Source organism: Phocoena sinus, chromosome 20, assembly GCF_008692025.1.
Source record: "Phocoena sinus isolate mPhoSin1 chromosome 20, mPhoSin1.pri, whole genome shotgun sequence".
NCBI classification, from domain to species: Eukaryota; Metazoa; Chordata; class Mammalia; order Artiodactyla; family Phocoenidae; genus Phocoena; species Phocoena sinus.
This window is the reverse complement of record NC_045782.1, coordinates 37,386,465-37,414,015: the sequence shown is the minus strand read 5'-3', so window position 1 is coordinate 37,414,015 and position 27,551 is coordinate 37,386,465. Positions and strand designations below refer to the sequence as shown.

The 27,551-nt window shown below is 51.5% G+C and overlaps 1 protein-coding gene across 1 annotated transcript in view; it reads left to right on the top strand.

Annotated features, from left to right (window-relative positions):
* Positions 1-27,551, top strand: part of PLXDC1 (plexin domain containing 1) — a 62,828-nt gene that overhangs the window by 15,076 nt on the left and 20,201 nt on the right. Inside the window, exons 3-8 of the mRNA XM_032617478.1 lie at positions 14,581-14,724; positions 14,985-15,054; positions 15,659-15,781; positions 16,387-16,505; positions 17,443-17,542; positions 26,720-26,815. Coding sequence (XP_032473369.1) covers positions 14,581-14,724; positions 14,985-15,054; positions 15,659-15,781; positions 16,387-16,505; positions 17,443-17,542; positions 26,720-26,815 — 652 coding nt within the window. The remainder of the gene's footprint in view (positions 1-14,580; positions 14,725-14,984; positions 15,055-15,658; positions 15,782-16,386; positions 16,506-17,442; positions 17,543-26,719; positions 26,816-27,551) is intronic.

The following is a 27,551-nucleotide window of genomic DNA, read 5'->3' as shown; positions in this document are numbered from 1 at the left end:
GCCCAGGCCCCTCTGACCATCTTCCCTTCTCGCCCCTCTGGCCCAACCCCATCTTCCTAGTCCCTTCTGCCCAGCACTTCCTGCCTGGCGACCTCGCCACAATGCTCCTTCTAACCCAGACCCTCTTGCTTTGGAGGCCTTGAGGCATCCAGGCTGCGCTCCCAGGATGAGCTGGCAGGCCCCTGGTCAGAGCCATCTCCTTGGATTTTATTCCCACGCTCACTCTACCACCACATCCCTGTGGAAATAGGATTCTTGTCCGGACTTAAGCTTTCCAGAGATTTTTCCACCAAGACCAATCCTGAGGCCCTGGGGACACTGGAAATTTTGTGGGCGAGGGAGGGATTGGGGAGAGCCATAGTGCTAAGTTAGAAATCTGGGAAGAACCACAGTTTATTCTCCAAGAGGCTGAAGGGGGATGTCTTCAAGCCTGGGGACTTCCAAATCCAAATTAAAGGTTTTCTTGGTTCTGTGGTTCATGTCTGGGTCACAGTTTGGGAGGAACCAAGTTTAAGAGCAGTCAGATTTGGAGGTTCACACCCTAATAGAACAGGTTCACACCGTAATAGAAAATTCTGACTCCCCTCCTCTTACCCCAGTCTTCCTCCTGGCCCAGCTTCCCTGAATTCCTCTCCTCTCTGGCCCAAGCAAAACTTCCCAGCTCATCCAACCACCATGGCAGGCCCAGGAATGCTGAGGGACCACACAGTGGGATAGGAACTACATCATCCAAGACAGTTGGGCAGCGAGAGGAACAAGTGAGTGCAATACCCTCCTGGTTTCTACGCCCTCCCAAAGGAGGCAGTTCCCAAAAGGAGACCTTCAGAAGGGCCTAGGGGAGACGGGACAGACAGACTTGTAGCATGGACACATGAAGAGCCCCCGGCGCTGCTCATGGAAGAACCCGGCCATGGCAGTGCGGGCGCTGAGGGGAAAGGATGAGGTGATGAGGCTGTTAGGGGAAGACTTCTGGGGGTTGAGGGTGAGATGGATGGAGGGAAAGTCGTGAGCTGAATTTTGAAGCGACAGACGATAAGAGATTTTGTGAGAATGGGTGTCCAGGGAGGTGGGAGGTGGAGTCCAGACATCCAGTCTTCAGCACTGTGGAAAGGGTCCCGCAGTCTTGGTCTTCCATCTGGCACGTACCAGCTGCTGACCTTGGGCTGGACACTTAAACCCTCAGTTAATGAACCTGGCGTTTCAAGCCCCTACTAGCTTCAGATTTCCCAAATAGGGGAGGGTAGGTACTGATCTTCCTGGGTTGAGACTCGAGAGCAAAATGCGAGGCATGTGATGGGTTCTCAGTCCCGGTGGTCTCCTTTGCCCGGCTCGGTAAGAGTGCCACAGCGCCCTCTGCTGGCTGCTCAGGCCCAGGCGGTCTGTCTCCCACGCAGGTCCCTTTGGTTGACCTTTTCCTTTTCCTTCCGCAGGCTGGTTGGTTGGTTGGTTGGTTGGTTGATTTTCTTTCTTGTTGAGGTGAGAGTCACGTAACAAAAAATTAACCATTTTAAAGTGAAGTGTACTTAATATACCCACAATGTTGTGCAACCATCACCTCTATCGAGTTCCAAAACATTTTCACCACCTCAAAAGGAAATCTTGGACCTTTTAGGCTGTTGCACCCCATCCCTCACCCCCTTCAGTCCCCGGTTATCACCAATCTGTGTTCTATTTCTATGAATTTACCTGTTCTGGATAGTTCATATATAAATGAAATATCATATATGATCTTTTGTGTCTGGTTTCTTTCACCTGGTATAATGTTTTCAAGGCTCATCCATTTTATGGCTGAGTAGTATTTTCCATTATACGGATATACCACAGCTATGTTCATCTATTCATTTGTTGATAGACATCTGGGTTTCTTCCTTTTGGTTCTTGTGAATAGTGCTACTGTGAACATGTGTATGTGTATTTGTTTGAGTACCTATTTTCAGCTCTTTGGGGCTATACCTAGGAGTGGAATTGCTGAGTCATAGGGTAATTCTATGTTTAACTCGGAGGAACTGCCAAACTTTATTCCACGGTGACTGAAACATATTACATTCCCACCAGCAATGTATGAGGGTTCCCATTTTGCCACATCCTTGCCAACACTTGTTATTTTCCTTTTCTTTTTTAAAAAATTATAGCATCCTGGTGGATGTGAGCTGGTATCTCATTGTGGTTTTGCTTTGTAGTTTCCCTAATCACTAATGATGTTGAGCATCTTTTCATGTGCTTGTCGGCCATTTGTATATCTTCTTTGGAGAAATGTCTACCTAAGTCCTTTGCCCATTTAAAAAATTGGGCTGTTTGTCTTGGGAAAATTTCTTTCTTTCTTTTTTTTTTTATAATTTTTTTTCCCTTATTTTTTTGCCTGCGTCGGGTCTTAGTTGCAGCACACGGCATCTTCCTTCGTTGAGGCATGCGGGATCTTCGTTGAGGCGCTCGGGCTTCTCCCTAGTTGTGGTGCATGGGTTAGTTGCCCCGCAGCATGTGGGATCTTAGTTCCCGACCAGGGATTGAACCCTCATCCCCTGCATTGGAAGGTGGATTCTTTACCACTGGACTACCAGGGAAGTCCCGGGAAATTTTCTTTTCTTTCTTTTTAAATGTTTTGCCCACACCACGCTGCTTGCAGGATCTTAGTTCCCCGACCAGGTGTCAAACACGTGCCTCCATACAGTGGAAGCATGGAGTCCTAACTACTAGACCGCCAGGGACTTCCCTTGTCTTGGGAAAATTTCTTAACCCCTCTGAGCTCATTTCTTCATTGTCAAATGGAGAAGCTATATTGCCTAAGTGTTCTTGCAAAGGTGTCATACAGTAATCGACATAAAGGCGCCCAGGGTTGGAAATGATAAACATTAGCTGACTCTGAATTAGGCTCTGGTCAAGGTGACCAACCATCTCGGTTTTCCCAGGATGGTCCTGATTTTGGCACTGAACCCCTCAGTCTCAAGTACCTCGGGACAGTTGGTCATCTTGCTCTGGTCCCAATATGGTAGATAGTGTGTATCTTTGCCATATCATCACTCTAAACCTCAGTTTCCTCATCTGTAAGGTGGGACTGACAATGCCTCATAGAGTTGTTATAAAAATCGGTTGAACTAATTGGTTGAAAAGTTAACCAGAAAGGTCTCGGAAAAAAAGGGTAGTGCTTTTTCCCCCAGATCTTCGCTGGAAGTACAAAAATGGGATCCCAGCAACAAAAGAGGATTTCCTGGCCTTGAAGCTTCAGGGGCTACCCTTCATATCCTCGCGACTCCTCAACGTATGGTGGGAGCTTGTTAGAAATGCAGGTCAGGCCCCTCAGACCTGCAGCATCAGAATCTAAAGCATCAGAATCTAATTCCCAGGTGATTTGTACGCACATTAAAGTTTGAGAAGTTCTGCTTTATATCCGAGGCTTTGAAGCAGGGGCAATAATCCGGGACATGGAAAATGTATCAACAAATTTATCACAGTAGTATTTAAAAATAGGAAAATAGAGCATAAAAACTGGAAACTACCTAAGTGCCCAGCAGAAAGGAAAAAGTTAATAAAATTGTGGGTTTTCTTCTGAGTAGATAGCCATGAACGCCTTTACAAATGATGGTTAAAAGACCATATTCAACATCAAAAACTGCTTCAGATATCATGAAACATGACAGAAGCAGTCCACACAACTGGATAGTCGGCAGGATTATAACCATGTGAAATTACATTCATATGAAAAAGACTAGAAGGAAATATGGCAGAACAGGACAAAGTGAGAGATGGGGGAGGCCTGCTTTTGTTTTTCCTTATTTCCTAATGCTCTGTGGTTATATGATATATATTGATGCTATCAGAATCTCTGGTTGACTGATATCCTCCAAAAGCCCACATGTAGAATCAGTGTCAGGATAAGATGCTTCTTTCCTTTCCATGAAGCGTGAGGGGTATTAAAAAATGCTTTGTCTAGAAAGCCAGCTCACACCCTCTTTCCAAGCCTGGTCCAAATCCCCACTTCCAGGACCTTCTCAGGTCAGCCTCACCCACCCTGACACCTCTTTACCCCAGGCCCTCAGCACCATGCAAACACCCCTTTGTCTAGGCTGGGTCCCTTCCTTCCCGGGTTAGTCCAGGGGACCTGTTCTCCGCACTTCTGTGATGACAAGTGTTCCAGGTGGTTTACGCCTGAGGCGTAAATACCTCCAGAGGGTAGATGGAGGTCATCATGTGGATGAATGAGGTAAGGGAACTAAAGGAGCCCTCCCTGAGCGCTGGCCTCACTCTGTGGCCGTATATTTCATCCACCCAACTACCCCAGGAGGCAGGTGTTTCTAATACTATCTGGGAACAGAGAGGTGAAGTGCTTGCCCGAGGTTGCACAGCTAGTGAGTGGCAGAGCCAGGACAAGAACCCAGGTCTTTCTGTCCTTGGAGTCCTCAGAAACAAAAATGAGTGATGCGTTGGTCCAGACAGAGGGTGCTTCTTAACCAGCGCTCTTCAAGCTTTACTATGCAAAATAATCCCCTACGAAGCTTGTTCAAATGCGGATTTTGATCCAGCAGGTTTCGGGCTGGGCCCTGGATTCTGCATTTCTGCCGAGCTCCCAGGTGATGCTGATGCTGCCGGTCTCTGGGCCAGACTTTGAGTAGCAGGGATCTAGGAAACATTCCTACTGGTCTTGTAAAGCCTCCTAGAACGGTGGAGGCGGGGAATAGGATGCCCGTTCCCCCAGTATTCCCCTCAGCATGTCCTGGGTTGGATTCAGCTTCCTGGCATGCCATTCCAACCAGCATGGCTGGCCAGACCTCTCCAATAGGCCCTGCAGGATGCCCTTGGTTGCTTGCCCCAGCATTTCCACTTGCCAGTTGGCTGGCAGGTGATGGGCTGATGGTGACAGCTTAGCCAGAGTTCCTGTCCAGAAACGTCTTGAGCCCAGCCAAGGTAAATGCTGCCCTGCTGTCAGAAATGAAGCGCCTGGCAGGCTCTGGGCATGAATAATTGAGGCAGAAAAGACCTTGTAACAGCAGGTGCTGAAGAGGGGGCTGGGGATGGTTTTGAGGAGGCAGCCTCCACAATCAAGACCTTTCCTGGAAAGGTCCAACAGAATCATGCTAATAGCTCCCACTTCTCAAATACCTACTGCGGACCAGGCACTGGGCTAAGAGCTTTATGTTGCTATGTTTTGTCTAATCCTTTCAAGAGCTCTGCAAGAAAGGTTACCGATGAGGGAACTGGTGCTCAGAGAGGAGAGGGATGTTTTGCACCAGCTGTTATGTAGTGGAGCTAGTTTTTGAACTTGGTCTGCTAACTCCACAGCCCCTGCCCTTGATCCTATAGCAGTGGTTTTCAAGTTGCACTCCACGGAACCCTAAGGGTTCCCAGAGGTGCTTCATGGGCTGCTGTAGGATGGTGGGGAAGGCAGTGGCACAGCAGGCTGGGCTCCAGGCCCTTCCCTTTCCTTCCCCCCAAGTGGCCTTACTTTGATGTGATTTATGTATTGCTCCTCCATGGAAGTTTAGTTGGAAGAAAGGATTTCATGGTCAAACATGTTTGAAAGCCATATCCTGCTGCCTACCAAAATGAATGTGGTTTATCGACTGGGGTTTCTTGCAGGCATTTCAAGGAAACATAGTTCCCTTTGGCGGACTTGCCAAATGGTCTGGCTCGTGCTAAGCTCCCTGACCCTCTGTAATGTCAGGTCACCCCATCTCAGCTTCTAGCCTCCAGTCCACAGTGCCTGGAGGGCTGCCCTCTGGGTTATCAGGACTGCCCCACAGACAGCAGGTCAGATGCGGTGACATCTGTGAATTGGGTGAATTCCTCAGGCAAGTTCACTGCCAGGCGCGGCCTCGAAATCCTTTTCAAGAGACATATCTGTATGGAATGTGTGAAGAAGGCTTCGGATTGACTGGGCTTAGGATACAGTTTCAGCTGTTGTAAAAAAAATGGCCAACTGACAAGGTACTTAGACGTGAAGGAGGTTTATTCCTCTCTCACGTGTAATAGTGTGAGCCTAAGTAAGCAGGAGTTGATGTAGTGTCTCTATGGTGTTAGGGAGCCAGCTTCCCTCTACAACATGTGCCTCGCATGTTGTGGTCCAAAATGGCTGCTTTTGCTCCTACCATCACATTTGCGTCCCAAACAGTGAGAACTGGGCAAGGTGAGAGTCCCCCAGTTCCTACTGAGGACAGTCATTCTTCTCATCTTCCACTGGCCAGACATAGTCATGTCTCCTAGCTGTAAGGAGGGCTGGGAAACGTAGTCTAGCTCGGTGCCCACCTGCCTGACTAAAGCTGGAAGATTCTGCTACCAAAGGAAGAAGGGGAGAGTGGTTATTGGGAGACAGTTATCAGTCTCTGCTGTGTGTGGACTTCGCCTTCAAAACTGCGGGTGCCGGTGGCAGCATGATCAGGGACGTGCAGTGGCAGACGGGAAGCACCCCCAAGGTTGTTGAATTCCAAGCCACCACCAAGTCAAGAAGCCAGTGGTGATTGACTTTGTAGAAGAAGAACCATGGTGGCTAGTGTGTTGCCAGGGAAAAATTCTCCCAGAAATTTGGTTTCTCATTTCTCTCTTCCCATGCAGATTCTCACTGTCTGTGCTGGTGAAGGATTATCTGTGGTATCCCTGGAGGTACTTCCTCTGATCACCCCGTGAGAAAGACTCATTAGGGCTCTTTTGGTTCCAAGAAGCCATGCCAGCTGTCTCAGGGGACAGATTTATAGAGAGGGTGCAGAGACCTGTCATGGGATCGAAGGGCTGGAGATGAAGGACAGCCTGACCTCAGGGACCTGGAAAGCTGTCAGGAACCAGGGCTGCTTTCTCTGTCTTTCGACACCCTCCTCAATTCTGTCTCTTTATTACTCACCAGCATTTATTTATTATAAATTTATTTATTTATTTTTGGCCGCGTTGGGTCTTCGTTGCTGCGCGTGGGCTTTCTCTAGTTGCAGCAAGCGGGGGGTGGTGGCTGCTCTTCGATGGGGTGCATGGGCTTCTCGTTGCGGTGGCTTCTCTTGTTGCGGAGCACAGGCTCTAGGCACGCAGGCTTCAGTAGTTGTGGCTTGTGGGCTCTAGAGTGCAGGCTCAGTAGATGTAGCGCATGGGCTTAGTTGCTCCGTGGTATGTGGGATCTTCCCGGACCAGGGCTCGAACCCGTGTCCCCTGTATTGGCAGGCGGATTTTTAACCACTGTGCCACCAGGGAAGACCCCAGCATATATTTATTGAAGCCGGGTGTGAGGGCTGGCTTCCTTCTCGTTTCTGTGGACCAGCAGTCACACTCAGGACAAGGCCCTGATGACACCAGAGGCCCCGTGTTCCACACTTGCTGCCCTGCTGGACTCTCAGTCACATGATCGAGTTTGAGGAGGTGGAGCCAGGGTTTCCTTCCATGGCCTGAGAGCATCTCCCGTGTTAGCTTCGCTTCCTCGGAGAAGTGAAGCTAACACTTCCTCCTTCTTCCTCCTCCTTCCCTCCCTCCCTGCTTCCTTCCTTCCTCCTTTGACAGAGAACTGTTTTTCTATCCCCTTCCCTGCATCCCAAACTCCTCCTACTCTGCCCCACTTGGGACAGGAATACAGCCCAACTGACATGCTTCAAGCCTCCAGCGCAGCAATTCAGGTCTTCTGACTGGAAGGACCTCCTAAGGTGATGATACGGGCATTTCAGGAAAAGAAGACGGGGAGTTGGAGGTGCATTCCTTTGGGCAGGATGTCCCAGCTATGGGAATGATTTCCATGGACTTGGATTCCCAGAGGCGGCAGCTGCTTCCTTCACACATGGCTTTTGTGTCACCTGCCATCAGTGCTGGGGGAGGATGCTGTCCTTATTGGCGTCACACCGTACATTCTCAGCACAGTCTCCGGCACCATCAGCCATGGGGTCCTGGTGATTGCGCTTATTCAACAAGCAGATCCCTAATACCTACCATGTGCCAGGTGCCAGCCCTGTGCTGGGAAGGTGCTAGGGGTGAGGAGGGGATTGGGACACGGTCCCTGAACTCTGTGCTCCAGAAAGGATCCACTCTGGTTCTTCTGATGTGAGACGTTTTAACTAATCACTGATAAGCGGCCCAAGTCGCCTTCCAGTGGGGCGGTCACTTGAAGACCCGAGAAGCAGCGGACAGAGGAGAAGTCACTGCCTTTGAGGGAGACTGACCTGGTTTCAGAGAGTTATGTGGGCCTCGGTTTCCCCACTTATAAAATGGGACTCATTGTGGCGCTTATCTCCCAGGGTTGTCACGTACAACGGTCGCAGATCTGCAAAGGCCAAGTTCCCTTCTCTTTCCTCCCATTTTCCCAAGCACCTCCCCCCGCAACCCCTGAGGGCTTCGTTCTTCACCCTGCCGAGGAGTGACCCCAGCTCCAAGTTGTCCCCTCCTCTCTAAGCTGCAGTTTGGCCTCACCCATCACCATGAAGCCTCCCTAGGCCAGGGCTTCGAATAGATACCGCTCCCGGCTTCACTGTCCTGGGGATAATCAGTCACCCCGTGCCAGGAGAGGTGGTCTGTTGGGGCCTGTTGGAGACCTGTGGCCAATTCTGCATGGCGCTGCCCCCTGAGGCAGTCCTTCCCCTGGCAGGCCAGCTGCACCTGGCACTTTTGAGGCCAGAAGCAGAGCCTCAGCCTCACCCACCTGGCCTGAGCAGGGGACCCATAGGTACGGAGGCCCGTGCTCACCCGGGGAACTGCTGACACATTGGAGAGAGTGTGTGCCTGGGAGTTAGAGGCAGCAACTCGTTTAGTTTCTGACTCTCCTTGAGTCAGCACGGTTGAAGACTTTTTGTCAGTTAGGAGGTGCCGTTGGAGGGCTCCTTGGGAACTCAAAGAATGAGACAGGTCTGTCCCAGGATCCCCCAACAGCACACAGCCTGGCTCCGCAGTGGAGCGGCACCGGCTGGGGCTGTGGACTGTTTGTCCTTCATGGACCAAGGACTCAGAGCAATGGGTAAACGTCCCCAGTCACCCCACCCTTTGCCTCTTAGATGAGGCAGCAAGAGACGTGTTAACGTCTGTTTGGGCTTCACAACTGCAGAGCGTGGCTTCTGTGCAGGGCCCCTCATTTCCGGCGCTTGGAGGTTTGGTGGACGCTCTGACCAGGCGAGTCCCAGGAATCAGGTGATGGAAACAGGACCGCTTTCCAAGCCTCCAAGCAGCAGTTTTAAACATAGGCCTCCTCTCAGGTTCCTAGGTGGGAGCTGTATTGACTCCCACTGTACCTGACAGTACCTGTTCCCCATGAGCTGCTGTCCTGCTTTGTTTGGTAATACCATCCCATCCTGGTCACTAGAATGCATGGTGGTAGCAATAAAACAAAGGATGAGAAGGCTTTCAACAAACTATGCTTTGAACGGTCCTGCTCTGAAACTATGAAAGGTCATTCATTTATTATCATTTAAACACCATAGGTAAAAGCTGACCTTACCCGTGGGGAAGTTATGGTCTTACAGGAAAGGCAAGTGTGGAGATAACAAATCTAAGAGTCAAGTCAAGGGAATTCCCTGGCGGTCCAGCGGTTAGGACTCTGTGCCTTCACTGCCGAGGGCCTGGGTTCAATCCCTGGTTGGGGAATTAAGATCCTACAAGCTGCACAGCGCAGCCAAAAAAAAAAAAAAAAGTCAAGTCAGTCCTCACAAGTGTACAACACATTGAGAGGGAGAAGCCTGAGGTGCAGTGAGAGTGTAACGGGGGCATCAGGAAGGACCACTGAGCTGAGGTCTGAAGGACAGAGAAGAGTCAGCTTCTGAACTGAATGAGAAAGAGGTCTGGAGATACAGGAAGTACCAAGGTCCTGAGACAGACAAGCACTTGGTGATTTCAGGAATTGAGAGAAGCCCAACAGGGCTGGAGCATGGAGAGCAAGGGGGAAGGTAGAGGTGGTGGGTTGGGGCCAGAATACTATGCATCAGGAAGAATTCATGTTTGCGTATAACAGGGTGCTGAATCCGAGGACTTAACAAGCATCCCTCCAGGGACCTAGGTTCTGTCTAACTCTCCACTCCACTAGCCTTAGGATGTGCCTCTTGTCCTTATGCTCACAAGATGGCTGTTGAAGCTGCAGTCATCACATCTGCATTCCAGGCAGGAATAAGGAGAAGGGCAAGGGCAAGAGGGACAAGCAGTCAAATTTGCTTGCTACAAAATCAATGTGCTATTAATAAAAAAGAGGGGTAATGAATATTGGGTAAGCAGTGTCTAGAGTTTGACCCACAGAGCCTTGTAGGTCATGGTGAGAAGCATGGCCTTCAATCCGAGTGCAGCTGGGAAGCCGCAGAATGTTCTAAACATGGCGGTGACGTGAAAGGGGAAACATTCAGCGTTGCCCCACTTGAGGCAGAGCAACACACACCTGTGTATTAGCCTCCTGGGGCTGCCATGACAAAATATCACAAACTTGGTGGCTTAAGACAATCGAAATTTATTGTCTCACAGTTTTGGAGGCCAGAAGTCTGAATCAAGGTGTCAGCAAGGCCACGCTCACGCTGAAGGCTAGGGAAGAATCCTTCCTTGACTATTCCTAGTTTCTGGTGGTCCCTGGCCATCCTTGGTGTTTCATGGTTTGTAAACTGCATCACTCCAATCGCTGCCTCTATTGTCACGTGGCCTTCTTCCCTGTGTCCCCTCTGTGTCTCTGTATCTAAATCTCCCTCTCCTTTCTTTTACTAGGACACCTGTAGTCGGGCCCACCCTAATCCAGGATGACCTCATCTTAATTACATTTGCAAAGACTCTCTTTCCGTATAAGGTCACATTCGAGGTACGGGGGTTAGGACTTGAACAAAGCTTTATGCAGGACACAGTTAAACCTTCTGTGCGTTCAAAAGGACTAGAGTGCCACCTAGACGCTACTTTGCTCTGTTGGCCACTCATGTCCCCCTCCCCGACAGGTCATAATAAGACAGCCTAGGAATTAGAGAGGCAGGTTTACTTTCAAAATTTTGACTGTGCCAGGCACCGGTCCCTCTTTCTTCTCCTATAAAAGGGCAAAAGGAAGGTTCTGGACTCCCAGAACAGGCCTCGCCTCACCTTGGCAAACACTACTCAGGCATCAAGGATTCAGGGACCTCGAGCCATGGGTGCAGAGGTGATCTTGCCTGTCCCTATGTGGCAGGGGCTCAGAGTTGGGGGTTGGGGGTGGCGGTGGCGGTGGGAGTAGACATTTAAATGATGGGCTGAATAGCATCTAAACTTGGTTTCCTTTCTTCAGGCAAAAGTTTAGGCTGACGATGCCCTTTAATAAACCACTCCTTTGTTGGAGCTAGCGGAGAGAAGAGTTGAGCTGTAGCCATGGCCGTGGCAAGTGGTTGCAGCTGAACCTAAACTGGCTTCCGCGCTGGAGTCCTGCGGACTGTCAGATGCACTGTGTTGGTCAGGGCTCCCTGTTGTTTTTGCTTTGAGGTGGATTAAAAACTGCTCCCCATGTGACTCCCAGGAAGCAGGCTGTGGGCCCTCAGACTCTTCTCTTGGGCACCTTTGTTCACGTGTCTTTGCGTGAGTTTGTGTGCAAGGGGCTTTGTTTCTTGGCTGGTGATTTTTTTTTTTTAATTGAAGTACAGTTGATTTACAATGTCGTGTTAATTTCTGCTGTGCAGCAAAGTGATTCAGTTATACATACATGTACATTCTTTTTTATATTCTTTTGCATTACAGTTTATCTCAGGATATTGAATAGAGTTTCCTGTGCTATACAGTAGGACCTTGTTGTTTATCCATTCTATATATAATAGTTTGTATCTGCTAATCACAAACCCACATCCCTCCCACACCTCCCCTCCCCCTTGGCAACCACAAATCTGTTCTCTATGTCTGTGAGTCTGTTTCTGTTTTGTAGACAGGTTCGTTTGTGTCATATTTTAGATTCCATATATTAGTGATATCATGTGGTATTTGTCTTTCTCTTTTTTAAAAATATATTTACTTATTTTGGGCTGCGTTGGGTCTTCACTGCTGCGCACTGGCTTTCTCTAGTTGTGACGAGCGGGGGCTACTCTTCATCGCGGTGCGCGGGCTTCTCATTGCAGTGGCTTCCCTTGTTGCAGAGCATGGACTCTAGGCGTGCAGGCTTCAGTAGTTGTGGCTCGCGGGCTTTGTTGCTCCGTGTCATGTGGGATCTTCCCGGACCAGGGCTCAAACCCATGTCCCCTGCATTGGCAGGCAGATTTTTAACCACTGCGCCACCCGGGAAGCCCTGTCTTTCTCTTTCTGACTTACTTCACTTGGCATGATAATCTCTAGTTGCATCCATGTTGCTACAAATGGCAATATTTCGTTCTTTTTTATGGCCGAGTAGTATTCCATTGTATATATGGACCACATCTTCTTTATCCATTCATCTGTTGATGGACATTTAGGTTGTTTCCATGTCTTGGCTGTTGTAAATAGTGCTGCTATGAACATAGGGGTGCGTGTATCTTTTTGAGGTATAGTTTCGTCTGGATATATGCCCAGGAATGGGATTGCTGGATCATACGGTAATTCTGTTTTTAGTTTTCTGAGGGACCTCCACACTGTTTTCCATAGTGGTGGCAGGTAATTTTTTTGGTTGTTTTTTTTTTTTGGTCAAGGTGGGGACCCCAGCAGAGATGGATGGAGATAGGAGAGATGGAGACCCAGGGAGAAAAGACGTGGCATCTGGTCTCTTGTGGGGCGGGGGAGAAGCAGAAGGTGAAGGGGCCGCTTTCCTGAGGGAAGCTGTGAGCTCAGGGCATAAGCACAGCTGCCCCGGTGCCCACGGGCAAACTGGGGGGCAGCGGTTCCTCCTCTGGGCATCTTCTGGGACCCCAGGGTAAGTGACTGTCACAGCAATGGGAGGCAGCATCCTTGGCATGGGCACCCCAGAGGTGGTGGCATCAGGGTGACCCCCTCAGGTGGCTTCATGAGTAAAATCAGAAAGCCAGCAAGCATGGGCCCATGTGACTCTCACAAACTGTACCCATGAGTCAGCCCTGGAGGACTCCTGTGGACGGTGGAGGTCCTCACTGGGCAAGTTGGGGGAGGAGATCAATAAGAAGGTGATGTTTAAGCTGTGCATTGAAGAAGCAGGAATCTGCCAGGGGGAGAAAACAAGGTCATTCTAGGCAGGAGGACCAGCGTGTGCAAAGGCATGAGTGACCACTGGTGGCCTCAGACTGTTGGGGAGTCAGTCTGGTGAGTAGGTGCACAAGGATGCACAGGCGAAGGAGAGAGGGAGAGGGAAGTGAAGCTAGAGAGAAGGTGGGGCTGGCTCACAGTGAGACCTCGGATGTGAGGCTGCAGTTTGCATTTTGTCTCGAGGGCAGTGGGAGACCCTGATGGCTTGTGAGCAGAGGGCTGTGGCCTCGTATGTGTTTTAGATTTGTTTAGATTTGTCTGACGTCCGTGCTAAGGATGGGTGGAGGGGCCGGCAGTCTAGAGGCTGGAGGGGAGGCACCAGGCAGTGGCAGTGGGAAATCTACCCCCAGCCCCATGTTTCTCCTGCTCGTCTTCCCCCAGCCCTGCCCTGACCCCAGGTCCCCAGAGTGTGTCACTTGTCAGAAGAGCAGAGTCTGTCTCCAGGCGGGTGGAGAGAGCAGGCATCCCTCGGCCCTGCTCGTGCTGGGCCCAGGGCAAGGGCTGGCTGGGCAGCTGCCAGCTTGGCAGGGAGAACATGGTCGGCTCTGCTGTGTCTGCGGCCACTGCAGCCTGACAGCCTGATTAATGACCCGCCAGGGCTCCGCACGAGTCAGCAGCTCCACTTCTGTGGCCGCGGCCGAGTGGACCTGCCCACTCTGCCTCTTCTTCTCCTACAGCTGGTGGCTGGTACTCCCGGATGGGCTGAAATGCTTTGACATTGCCTCCTCCCTGGGCTCTTCCACACTTTCTGCTGACCATGTCCAGCCTCCTTTAAATCCTGCCCCTAAATGCTCCTGTACAGGAGAGGCTTTACAGAGTTAACCCCCAGCCCTCTGGGTTCTGGCTTGTTCTTTTATTTTGTCCCCATCAGGCACATAGGAAAGCTTAAAAATATGTCTTGAAGGCATCATTGCTGCTTCTCTCCCGTCTCTCAAGCCTTTAGTGACTAACATGGGCCCTGTCTTATCTCTCTGCTGGAGGGTCTGTGTCTGTGTATTCTGTTTGTGTAAGTCCCACCTGCTCCATCAGACTAGCAATGCCCCAAGCAATGCCCCAAGATCAACATCTTTAGACTGGTGGCTTCTGAATCCAGTTTTTTCTTCTCCCCTAAACTGGGTGCTCCCCAGGGAAGGGGGCTATGTCTCCCCCTCAGTCTGGGAGCTCCCCGAAGACAAGGGCTCTGTTTGGGGCTGCCTCGCCTGTTGCTCCCTCACCTCCCAAGTTGAGCTGTGCCTTGGGTGTGTTCTGCGGGGGACTCAGGGGCTGTAGGAAAAGCCTCCTGGCCTGTCTTGGGGATGGCAGGGTGGAGCATGGCTACAGCAGGTATGGATTTAGCTGGGGCCAGAGCTGTTGGGGGCATGGCTAGGGAGCAGGTACTGAGCTCTCCGGGCCCAAAGGGCTCCCAGGCCTAAACCAGCTCTGGGCCACGGTCTACCCCCCTGGGAGGGCCATGAATTCTTGTATCCAGACTCTGTGGTTCTTGGCATCCTGATTCCTCATGCCTCCTGTGGGCTCTGTCTTGGATAACGACAGGAGGACAACCACAGCTACTATGTGTCCCGTCTCTATGGTCCCAGCGAGCCCCGCAGCCGGGAGTTGTGGGTGGACGTGGCCAAGGCCAACCAGAGCCAAGTGAAAGTTCACCGAATCCTCTCCAACACCCACCGGCAGGCTTCGGTGAGTGCCCCGGTCCCCGGCAGCGCTGCCCCGGGCTGGGAGGCTGGGGGCCAGCCCGCCACAGCTTGTCAGTGGGCATGGCTTGTGGCCTGAGGTCTGTGGTCTGGGGGGCTTTGCCAGAGTTGGAGTGCCCTCCTGTGGTACTGCCCTGGACATGCCTGTGCCCCCCCCAGTCCCATCCAGATAAGCATGGGCAGTGTGGTTGCCCAGCCCTCTGGCCTTCAGGTTGGCCCAGGCTGATTCTCTCCCATCCCCCACAGAGAGTGGTCTTGTCCTTTGATTTCCCTTTCTACGGGCATCGTCTGCGGCAGATCACCATAGCAACCGGAGGTAAGGCCCTGTCTGTGGGACTGGGAGAGGGTGTGATTTCAGCCAGAACTCGGGACCTATCTGGGAAGGCTCCCTGGAGACAGGGTTTTACAGATGGACTGGGGAGGGTCCCACATGTGGCTTTCTTGGGACCCCACTCTCAGGAGAGAGGTCATCAGTGTTTCAGCCCAGCTTCCTCACATCAACTGACTTGCTTGTGTGTGTGTGTGTATGTCTGTGTGTGTGTGTTTTTCTCTCCCTCTGGGTCTGTGCAGGCCACTGTGGGCAGTCCCTTGGCCCCTGTGCTGCTTGAGTCTGTAAATGAGAGGGAGGAGACTGCACTGAGAGCCTGCTTCCTGGGACCAGGCTTCCAGTTGATATGAGGAGCCTGTCTTTGATTCCTGTGCACTTTCCAAGGGACAGAGAGAGGTGGGAGGGGCAGAGAGAACCTTCTGGTCTGGGACCCTTTAGCTCCATACATGCCAGACCCATGCCCACTATGTGAGGCTGGTGGACAGAGGTCCAAGACTCACTTCCAGCCCCGTCTACACTGCTCTTTCCTGCACAAGGAGGCAACCCCTCTGGGCCATCTCTGATGATTTGTCTACACTTCTTCCCACCCCAGGCTTCATCTTCATGGGTGATGTGGTCCATCGGATGCTCACGGCTACTCAGTATGTGGCTCCTCTGATGGCCAACTTCAACCCTGGCCGCTCCGACAACTCCACAGTTGCTTACTTTGACAATGGTGAGATCAGAGCTCAGAGTTTAAGTCACCCAGCTCCAGGGCTCCCTTGGTCCAGCCCGTTTAGAGGAGCCCAAGTCCCAGAGAGGGCAAGGGACTTGCCCACAGTCACACAGCAAGACAGCCACCCTAACTTTCTGTGTTCATTTTCCTCACCTGTAAGATGGGGACAAAAATGCCTGCTACCTGATGAGATAATGAAATGAAAGTGCTTGGCTCTTAGTAGAGGTGAAATAAATATCAGAGACCTTTACTCTTTCTTATTCTCACCAGGTTGTCCCTTGAACACCTACCTTCCACCCCGGGAGAACAGTTGTTTCTCCTATTTCATCTCAAGGGGTCAGGATAGGCAAGAAGGAAGGGGCGTGCTTGGGTTTGGAGATGGTCAATCACAGTACCTGGTTGGGGATGGGGAAGCTGAAGAAGGGTTTTCTGGTTCCTCTTCAGCTTGGAAGTCAGGCTGTCTGTGGGCTGCCCAGCTCCTGCCTCCTGCCCCATCATCCCTAAGGAAGCCAAGCCGTGGCCCATCCACATTGGCCACCGTTTCCGCAGGGCCCTGCTCCCCTCACTGTCTCCCTGTCCAACTAGGTCTCTGCTCTCCTCACCAGGGACAGTCTTTGTTGTTCAGTGGGACCACGTCTACCTCCAGGACCGGGAGGACAGGGGCAGCTTCACCTTCCAGGCAGCTCTGCACCAAGATGGCCGCATTGTATTCGGCTACAAAGAGGTGAGTGGGCCCAGCTGCAGAGATGGCCTTTCTTTCATTCAGCAGTTATCTGTCGAGATCCTCCAATGTGCCAGACGTAGGGTGTGGTGCCGAGGATACAGCAGTTAATAAGATGGCTGATGGCCCTACCTCTGTGGAGCTGAGAGTCTGGCTGGAGGGATAGATGTTAATTGTGGGGAGAAGTATGGAATTGCCACTGTGACAAGTGCTCCTAAATGGAGACGCTAGGAAAGCCTTTCACGGGGCTCTTTACCTGAACAGGGGTCAGGGAAAGCTCTCCCGAGGAAAAGAATTGAAATCTGCAGAATGTGTAGGAGCTAAGGAAGCAAAGAAATGAAGTGTGCTCCAGGAGCGAGAAAACACAGGCTCTGTGGCAGGACAGAGCATGGCCGGTAGAAACCTCTGCAAGAAGGCAGCCTGGCCGGAGGGGAGAGAGTGACGGCAAGAAGGGGGGTGCAGGGGGACAACCGGATTTGCCTTTGAAAAGGACGCTCTGGTTTCAGAGTGGAGAGCAGAGGGCTGGGGCTCAGAGGGGATGCTGGGAGATGATGTGGGAGACAGGTGATGCCAGCCTGGGGTGGGGAGGGGCGATGGAGAGAACTGGATAGATTTGAGAGCCAGTTAGCAAGCTAATGTATTAGAGATGTATTAGATGGAGGAGGAGGGAAATGAAGGGGGGTGCGAACTGAGCGTGACTCCCGGGTCTCTGGCCTGCATGGAGGTACCATTCACAAAGAGGGAGAAAAGAAAAAGGAAATGTGTTTGGAGATAGTGTGGGGAAGACTTGGAATTTGTATGGGGCCCCATTGGGTTTGAGATGTCTGAGTCCTCCAAGAGGCAAGGCCCAGCAGGCAGATGGGTCTGGAGCTCGGAGGGGAAGTCTAGGCTGGCCCAAGAGCGTTTGGGGGGTAGACAGAGCCTCTTCTTCCCACTGCAGATCCCTATGCCCGTCCTGGAAATCAGCTCGTCCCAGCACCCCGTCAAAGCAGGCCTGTCAGATGCCTTCATGATTCTCAATCCATCCCCGGACATCCCAGGTGAGTCCCCAGGGACCCACAGAGATCCCTGGATGGGGCTGGACTCAGCTCAGATTGAGCCAGGTTGGCAGGGGCAATGGCAGGGGCAGGGAGTGGAGGGGTGGTGGAGAGTTGAGTGGGAACTGAGGGAAGGAAAGGGGCAGAATGAGTTCCAACTTTTCTTCGTTCAAGGAGAGGAACCGGTTTTTCCAATAAAATCTCCAGGGGGAGGGACTGCTCTGGTGGTGGAGGGGGAGAGCCAGGGCCCTTCCACTCAGCACACCCTCTATTTAGAAAATCTCCAAAGACACCAAATTAGGGTTTATGAGTCCTCCCAGAACATAGCCATAATTGCTTCCCCACCCCCAGTTGATAGAAGGAGCATCCCAGGGGGTTTCAGGAGACAGGAAAATTAGGTTTCTCTCCTGTCCCTGATCCCATCTTCCAATTCCCCTTCCTGGAGGCAACCAGGGCTACCAGGGTATTTCTAGGGCTACAAGCCTTCAGGTAAGTATACGTACGTATATTTAACACCAAAGATGTCATATGACGTCCTCTGTTCTGCTCCTGAACAAAGTATATCTTGCCCATCATTCTGCATCACCACACGTCTCATTCTTCCTAATGGCTGTGTGATATCCCATTGTGTGGATGTACCTTAATTGAACCAGTCCCCTGTGCATAGACTTCAGTTGTTTCAATCTTTCACTACAACAACTGCAATGAATATTCTTGCAAATAGCTACTTTTATGCCCTTGTGTGACTATTTCCATAAGATTAATTCCCACCACTTCACTTGCCCCTCCACTGTCCCCACCCTGAACTCCCAGTGCTCTAGCAAGTGGCTCAGACCCTGCTCCGTCGCTGCAGTCAGCATCTGCTCTGATTGGTTAACGCCTGTACTGAGCTGGTTACTAAACAGTTTCAGTATCACCCTGATTGTATTAGTTAGCTACTGCTGCATAACAAATTATGCCAAAACTTAGAGGCTTAAAACAGCAAACACATTATCTCAGGGTTTCTGTGGATCAGGAAGCAAAGCGTGACTTAACTGGGTCCTCTGGTTCAGAGTCTTTCACAGGCTGTTCTCAAGGTGTTTCCCAGGGTTACCTCAGCCACTGCTGGGGGGAGATCCATTTTTAAGAGCTTTTGTGTGGTTGTGGCAAGATTCAGTGTCCCCCTTCAGTTCCTGCCACGTGGACCTCCGCATAGGACGGCTCACAACGTGGCAGCTGGCTTCCATCAGAGCAGGCAAGGAAGACAGTGGTAGAGTGTGAGCAAGATGGAAGCCAGTCTTTTTGTAACCTCATCTTAGAAGTGCGGTCCTATCGCTTTTGCCACATTCTTCTGGTTGGAAGCAAGTCACTAGGTCCAACCCACACCCAGGATAGGATTACACAGGGTGTGAACACCAGGAGGCAGGGATCATTGGGGGCCATTTTATTTTTAAAAATTATTTATTTATTTATTTTTGGCTGTGTTGGGTCTTCGTTGCTGCACACGGGCTTTTTCTAGTTGCGACGAGCGGGGGCTACTCTTTGTTGCGGTGAGTGGGCTTCTCATTGCGGTGGCTTCTCTTCTTGTGGAGCACGGGCTGTAGGCACCTGGGCTTCAGTAGTTGTGGCTCACGGGCTCTAGAGCACAGGCTCAGTAGTTGTGGCGCACGGGCTTAGTTGCTCTGCGGCATGTGGGATCTTCCCGGACTGGGGCTCGAACCTGTGTCTCCTGCATTGGCACGTGGGTTCTTAACCACTGCGCCACCAGGGAAGCCTTAGGGGTCATTTTAGAGGCTGCTTACCACACGATTACAATCCCATCCCTAGACACTGAGCTTTACAGTATCTTATTGGATCATCCTTGCAGCATTGTAAATGAAGTCTGTACATTTGTTTCTTTCTAAATGAGAACACGGAGGCTAAGAGAGGTGGCATGACTTGCTTTCACACAGCTATGAAAGGTAGAACTGAAACCCATCTTCTGTTTTTTAAACCCTGGGGTCCACTATTGAAACTTTGTAAATCTGACCCACTCCCATTCCACCCAGAGGGGTGACTCCTTTCCTCCTCAGTTCCCCAAACACCCACACACACCCAGGCTGTGCACACACCCAGGCTGCTTTGCAGGAAGGACCATTCTTGGTGTCCATGCCACCCTCCTCCCCATGCATTAATGCATCATCAGGGCGGGGTCTGTGCCTCCCTCACAGCTCACAGGGCTCTCTCTGTGCCCAGTGGGAGAGTCTCAGGAAATCTGTGTTGGATCCAGCTGTTGAATGAGGGTGGATTAGAGGAAGTCAGATCCCCCAGGAGTGTGTGCATCTGAGGCTCCTCTGTGATTCTGGAATGAAAGGCTGTTTTAGAGCAAGCCAGGGAGATGTGAGGAGGTGGGGTAACGAGGGGTGGAGGAGGAAGCAGAGCCCACCTGAAATAACAGGCGGGCAGCTGCGCCTGTCCTGTGAGACCAGAAGGAGACGCAAGGGCTCTGTTGTGAGAGCCGCTGGATTCGGTGACTCCAGCTGCTGTTCTCAGAGGTGCTGGGTCCACCCCAAACTCTGCCCAGCGGCTCCCGGGCTCCAGTCTCCCTGCCCTCTGTCCCCCATTCCTTCTTGTCACTGCCAGACAGATCTGGTCACGTCATTCTCTGGCTCCTTGTTGCCCAAAGCATCAGTTCAAAGTCCTTTGATTCTGGGCACAGCCCACTTTTTTTTTTCTTTTTCCTTTCAGTTTTATTGAGATGTAATTGACATACAGCACTGTGTAACTTTCAGGTGTCCAGCATAATGATTTGACTTACATACGTCACGGAATGATTACAATAAGCTTAGTGAACATCCACCACCTCATACAGATGCAAAATTAAAGACAGAAAAAAATAGATTTTTTCCTTCGCGATGAAAACTCTTAGGATTTACTCTCTTAACAACTTCTGCATGTAACAGACAACAGTGTTCATTATATTTCTCATGTATGTTGTGGTCACAGCCCACCTTTATAGGCTCATCTCCAGACTCTCCTGTCACCCACCACTCTGTCCAGGCAGCACTGGTCTGCATGCCCTGGGTTCCCCAAACATGCCAAGGGCTATCTGCATCTTTCTGATGCAGTTCCTCGTATGAAATGCCCCCCGCCCGAAGTCTTTTTACCACTTGGCAAATCCTACTCATTCACTGGTCCAGCTCAGATGTTGCCTTCTCCATGCAGCAGAATTCACGGCTTCCTCCTCCATCCCCTCGGCACTTTGTTAAAAGCTTTAATATAGAACTCATGACACTGTCCGGCTCATCCATCTTCTCCCCAACTGGCTGTGAGCTCCTTGGGGGCTGGCCGTGGCCCCAGCACTTAGCCCAGTGCCTGCAGCAGGGCAGGTGCTCAAAAAACGCGTAGCAGCTCGAGAGTGAGTGCTGACGGGAATGGGTGGAGCAGAGACCCTGTCCCCTGCCCTGTGGTGACACTAAGTGAGAACAGGACCTGACATCTGAGTTTGGGGGGTGAGTGCTTTGATAATCACATCTCTTTTTGTCAGATATTTTTTAGCTTGGGGGTGCAGGCAGGGACTTTAGAAGGAACATAAAGGTACGGGTGGAGCATGTCACGTGCATGCATTTTTCTGGGGCAGTGTCCATGGCCTTCATTGGGTTTTAAAATGGGCTACAGGGCTTCCCTGGTGGCGCAGTGGTTGGGGGTCCGCCTGCTCATGCAGAGGGCGCGGGTTCGTGTCCCGGTCCGGGAGGGTCTTGCGTGCCGCGGAGTGGCTGGGCCCGTGGGCCGTGGCCGCTGGGCCTGCGCGCCCGGCACCTGTGCTCCATGGTGGGAGAGGCCGCAGCGGTGAGAGGCCCACGTACCGCAAAAAAAAAAAAAAAAAAAAAAAGGGCTACAACCTCTGCTTTTCGGAGTGATGGCTTTTATGTGGCTGAGAGATCAGATTCCTCTGGGTCTGATATTCAACCCAGCAAGCAGGGAATTCGTTTGAATTTGGTTGAGCTGCAAATAACAATAAATCCCAAAAAAACATGATAGAAGTTCAGGTAGAGGCCTCTGGTCCGCAGACCCTATCACCGGGATATTCACCTCGAATATTCCCGTTGTCCCAACCCACCTGTCCTACAGAATGAGTGATGTCACTGCCCTTGTACCCAAGCTCGGTTCCTCCCTGCCTGGGGCCCTGTGAGGAGTGGAGTTTACTCCCCACTATTCAAGAATCCCCCAGTCCCTGAACCCTGTCTGGGGGACTCTCTCCTCCCCACAGGCTCCAAACACTTTCCTCATATAGATGCAAAATTAAAGACAGAAAAAAATAGATTTTTTTCCTTCGTGATGAAAACTCGAAGGAAAGGGTGTCTGTCTGAGGGTGGAGGGAATTCTGCACAGTCTCATTCCTGCGGTTGAGGGAAGAAATGCTGAAAACAGCCAGAGTTTCTCTTACCATTACTTTGTCGCAGAAACTGCTCCGCAGGCTTTGGAGCAGAGTCTGCAGAGCACGCTTTGATGCAGAGAAAAGATTCAGATTAGCAGCGTCTGTTTGAAGAAGCATGCAAAACATAGAGGGTAGCTGATACACTCTTTATTTGACTGGAGGGGCCCCCAGAAGTCAATATAATTTCCTCTATTCATTTGTTTAGGAAACCCTTTCTTTCATGGACAGTATAAAAGCAACTTTAGGGTAGCCAGCGTCAAAACTGATAGAGATTCTGAATTAATGGAATTGTATTCATTCATTCATTAATTGTAGCCCGCCCCTTGGCTGACCCCAGAATGGCCTTGGACGGCGTGAACACTTGGGCCTTCTCCTTTACCAGAACTTTCCTTTCCTTTCAAAAGCAGGCTTGAGAAATGTGGCAGAGGCCTGGGCTGTACCTTGGTGCTGGGCAGCTGGGTGGGGAACGGGGAGGCCCCAGAACTGGCTGCAGAGGAGTGCGAAGGAGAAGCCAAGTGGTGGTGCGGGGTGGGGGGGAGGGGGGTCATCACCAGATCTGGCCCAGTTTGTCTTCTCCCTGCTCCTGATAAAGGATCCTTTACAGTGCTCGTCACTGTAGCTTTTTATCCATCCTGGGGCCCTCCCCCTCCCCCATCCCCATCCCCCTCCCCATCCCCCTCCCCATCCCCACCCCCACCCCACCCCCGTTTTTCACTTTTCTTTTTTTTTTTTCTTTTCTGTTTTTCCCTCTACTCTGCTCCCTGAGCCTTGCTGTTTCTCACCTCCTCTCCTCCCTCTGCCCTTTTCTACGTTGCATCTGTGCCGAGGAGGTCTCTCCTCCCTCCCCTCCTGGGCTGAAAGCTCCTTGGGATACAGGACCCTCATTGTGTTTATCTCTGGGGTCCCCTGATGGGGCTCAATTCACGCTTATTAAAAGAATAACCAAATGAGCAAAGGAAGATGTGAATGAGCAAATGAAAACTTTTTCCTGAGCCACCATCTTAGATTTTTGTATATCGTAACCACTGTTTTGGAGGGAAGTTTGCGGCTGGACCTGTCAGTCTGATTTCTTCTGACCAAACCAGCCCTCTCCCTGCTGGTGTCTGGTGTGGAAACAGAACAGGACATGCCAACCTCGCTTTTGAGCCGTGAACATCTCTTGATTGCGTGACAGGGCTTTCTGTGTCTGGACCTTAGTGTTTCTGAATCTTTGATGAATGGAAGCAGAGATAAAACAGAAACATCTCAAACTGCCAGAACTGTGGCGCCGGGGTGGCCGCCGTCTTGGTTCCGGCAGGGATCTGTTGGTCAGGCAGATGGACGTCATCGTCCTTGGGCAAGCCCTAGACGTTGGCGAGATAATCCAAAAACAAATAACACAGGCTGGGATATTAAGGGATCTGTTTATCAAGAAATAAAAGTATTGCCAAACCAGACACTTAAAAAAAAAGTACAGGTGGGCAGTTGAAGTGAGCAACTATTTTTTTAAAATAAACTTATTTATCTATTTATTTATTTTTGGCTGCCTTGGGTCTTTGTTGCTGCATATGGGCTTTCTTTTTAGTGGTAGCGAGCGGGGGCTACTCTTCGTTGCAGTGCGCGGGCTTCTCATTGTGGTGGCTTCTCTTGTTGCAGAGCACGGGCTCTAGGCGTGCAGGCTTCAGTAGTTGTGGCACGTGGGCTCAGTAGTTGTGGCACGTGGGCTCAGTAGTTGTGGCACTCAGGCTCTAGAGCACAGGCTCAGTAGTTGTGGCGCACGGGCTTAGTTGCTCTGCGGCATGTGGGATCTTCCCGGCCCAGGGCTTGAACCCATGTCCCCTGCATTGGCAGGCGGATTCTTAACCACTGCACCACCAGGGAAGCCCGTGAGCAACTATTTTTAATCAGAGATATGTTTCGGCCCACCCACCCTCCTCCCACTTCCTACCACCCACATCTCCTCCACCCTTGCTGGTAGGGCTGTGTTGCTTTTTGGAGGATATCTGATCATCTCTGGCCGTACCCTCACTTGAGGCACGTCCCCACCTCTGCTCCCCAGTAGGCTGGTGGGGAGACCCATTCCGAGATTCTGGTGTGGGGTTTGCTGGGAGACCCGCCTTCCCCAGCTGCTGTTCGTGTGTCTCTATCCATGAATTCAACTCCCTTGACAAGTCCGTGTCTCTATCATGCCCCAACCCTGACCCCCTGTGTCCTCCTATTTCACCTGCCTTCTGACCGAGGGCAGGCTCTCCCCTGTATCCTTGCAGGTGGAGAAATCCTGAAAGCCAATTCTCCTCCTCCTTTGAGCTCTAACATCGGGAGGGTCTGGCTTTTTGTGGCCCGTTGGCGGCTGCCCTTTTGAGAAAGGCCATGATCTGTGGTGGGCCGAGGAGGAAGGGCATTCTTCCTTTGTGCTGCGGGCTGAAGTTATAATAAGTTGCTGGGGTTTTCCTGACTATTTGTAAGCCATTCATTCATTCACAGTCATCTCTTGAGACCCTGTTCTGTGCAGGTGCGAGGGGCTGGGGGACAGAGACATATAACTTATAGGCTCTGCTCTTGGGGAGCTCATAGCCTTGGGGGAGGTGGCCAGCAAAGTAAATGTTTGTGAAACAGGTGACACTGGACAGTGCACAGGAGGCTGTGGAGCTCAGAGGAGGGGCCACTAACTGCACCCAAGGGTGGGGGATGTCTTCAAGGGGGGGCCTGTCATTTGAACTCAGCCTGGAAAGACGAGGCAGATTAAGAAAGCAATGTTTACGCAGAGTCTAGACCCCATGGCCTCAGGCACCTCGGAAGACCTGAAGTTTCACCTTTATTTTTTATCTTACTCCATTTCAGTGTTAAAAGGGGTAATTCTTTAGGAGAGATGGTTTCTGGGGGTAGTGGGTGGGATGGAGCTGTGAAAGGCTGCCTGGAACTTCCCCATCCTCCACCCAATGTCTCACATCCTGCAGGCTCACCCAAAGCCCAGTCCACCTTCGCAGAGCAGTTGGTGTCACACAGGGAGGGCCCTGCAGCACATGTGGGCCTTTGGTGAATTGAAAATTGGTGCCTCTTCTGGGCAGCTGAATTACGGAAAAGTGCCCTTCCTCACCCCAGTCTCCTTCAGACCCACCCCTGCTTGGCAAAGGGCCTTTCTTGTATTAGAGAAAATCTGTGTGTGTGTGTGTGTGTGTGTGTGTGTGTGTGTGTGTGTGCGCGCGCGCACCTGTGAGTGGGTAGTGCTTGCATTTCAAGCACAGGCCTCTGAGGTGGACTACAGATTCCTGTTTAGTTCCGGGGTAGTGCTGCGGCCACCAGCGCCGGAGCAGTTTCCTTTTCATTGCACAGAATGTTTCAAGGGTATTTTGTGGTCGCGGATGCTTCAGGGGCTGAGGTGTCTCCAGGCTCTGCAGCAGGACAGTGGGGTGTGGTGCGAAGAGAGCACGCTTTGGGTCAGACCACCTGGGGTTCAATCCTGGGTTAAGTAGGAGGGAACGGTTCCAAAATTGAGGATAAATAAATTACAGAAACGTAGCTGAGATGTTCTTTTGAGCAGTGGATGCTCCCCTAGATCCTTCATTCAGGATGGGCCACCCAGCGGTTGCACAGGACACCCTGCTTTTCACGGATGCCCCCACTGAGTGTTGCTACCACCTCGGGAAACTTTTCTCCAAATCACCTTCAGCTGAGTGAGAAAAGGAGTGCACTGGGGATACTAAAGTAGCCCAAAGAACCAAAGGAAGAGGCAACAACTGGGAAGATAGGACCAGGGCAGGTCTGGGGACTCCAGAGCCTGGAATGCCACCAGTTTCTCTCCACGAAGTGGCTTCATCCTCTGGCTTTCCCCTTGAGACTGGAGCCATGGCCATTCATGGACGCCGAGCTTGCATCTTCTTAGCTGTATTACTGGAGAGCAAAGGGCCTTCTGGTTGTAGTTTAAAAGTCCCAGGGAAGGTCTCTGATTGGTCTGACTTCATCAGATGCCCGGCCCTGGACCAATCACTGTGTGGCCAGGGAGGCAGGGTCGTGAGAGAAGATGCACTTCACAGACAAAAAACTGAGGCCCTAAGGTTATCCTGCTTGTCAGGAGCAGAACTTGACTCAGAACTCAGGGCTCTTGACTCTGAGGTCCTGTAGGAAGTTTCTGCAGGGAGCGAGGCAGGACATAAGCCTGGCTCCAGGCCCTGAAACTTGCTCTCCCCTGCATCAAGGAGGGGAGAGGTTCTCCAAGGTCAGCCTGTCCATCTGCAGACATTTGCAGAGTGCTCACTGTGGGTCAGGTTCGGGACCAGGTGACCATAGTCGAATGGTCCCCACCCTCCAAATCAACCCTAATGACCACACAATGTAAGTGCAGTGAGAGGAAGGCACAGGGCAGAGGGGGTGGTAAGAGGCAGCTGGTCTAGAGTGGGTGCTCAGAGGAAGTGGCTCTGAGCTGGATCTGGAGGGGTGAGCTGGAGAAGAAGAGAAAGGGTGGAAGAGCATTATGGATCAAGGGAACAGCAGCTGTAAAGTCACAGAGGCATGGGAAAGTGTGGACCCCCTGTGTCCTGATCCCAGGAACAGCCGGGCCTCTGCGTTATTAACCTGCTTATAACAAAAAGCTCTCCCCTCAAGGCCAACTCCTGTCCTCCTGTCTCCCCACAGTTTCAACACCATTATCCCAGGATGATGGGTTTACTTCCTGCCCTCAGAGGCTGCATACTAACTCCCGGTTCCACTCACTACAATCTCTAACCCACCTGTCAGGCTCCAGGTCCAGGCCCTGAAGCCCTCTGGCCATGAGCTGCTCCTGATGACAGGCTCTGCCTATGTTTCAGAATCTCGGCGAAGGACCATCTTCGAATACCACCGTGTGGAGCTGGACCCCAGCAAGGTCACCAGCACATCTGCTGTGGAGTTCACCCCATTACCAAGTAATTAGGGGTTGTTCCCACTGATGGGGGGGAGGCATTCCACCATCTTGGAAAGAGCTTTGGAGTCAGACTGAGTTCCATCCCAGGCCCACCACTGTCCCCTGTCTGGGTACCACCACCTAACTTCTCTGGGCCTCCATTTCTCATTTGTAACATGGGCCTAACACCATCTCCCTCCCAGGGCTACAGTAAGGGTTAGAACTACAGTAGGTAGAGCTGAGGTTGTAAATGAAAGCTCAGACATTAACTGGCACATCCCAGGCCCAGGGCGTGGCTTGTGCTTGATACATGACAGCTATTGTTATTAACACATAATTGAAACCCAGGAAAGAGGTACCTCTGAGAACTTAGACTGAGCTCCCAGAAAAGATAATCCAGGAACTGAATGGGTCCGTAAGTTTATCATTGTATTTTCCTTAGAGGAGGCGTGATGCTGGCATCCACAGGCAGGAGGCAGTAGAGGGATTTAGCCAGTAGCCCCCCCCAAGATCCAGGGGGCCTGGTCCTGTCCCTCTTCTGTACCCCACTCACCTGCCATTGAAGGCACACCATGGCTGGGGCCCCAGCCGCTGCTGCGGACCCCGCAGGATCGGGATGGGATGTTCTTCAGGATGTGGTCAGGGCGGCAGGGGAGAGTGAGGGAAGGACGGCGCTCTCGTTCTAATTTTAAAGAAAGTTTTCATCTCTCCTGTTTCATGGTACCTCTCAGCTTCCCTCTGAAGCCGCGGCCTTCTCC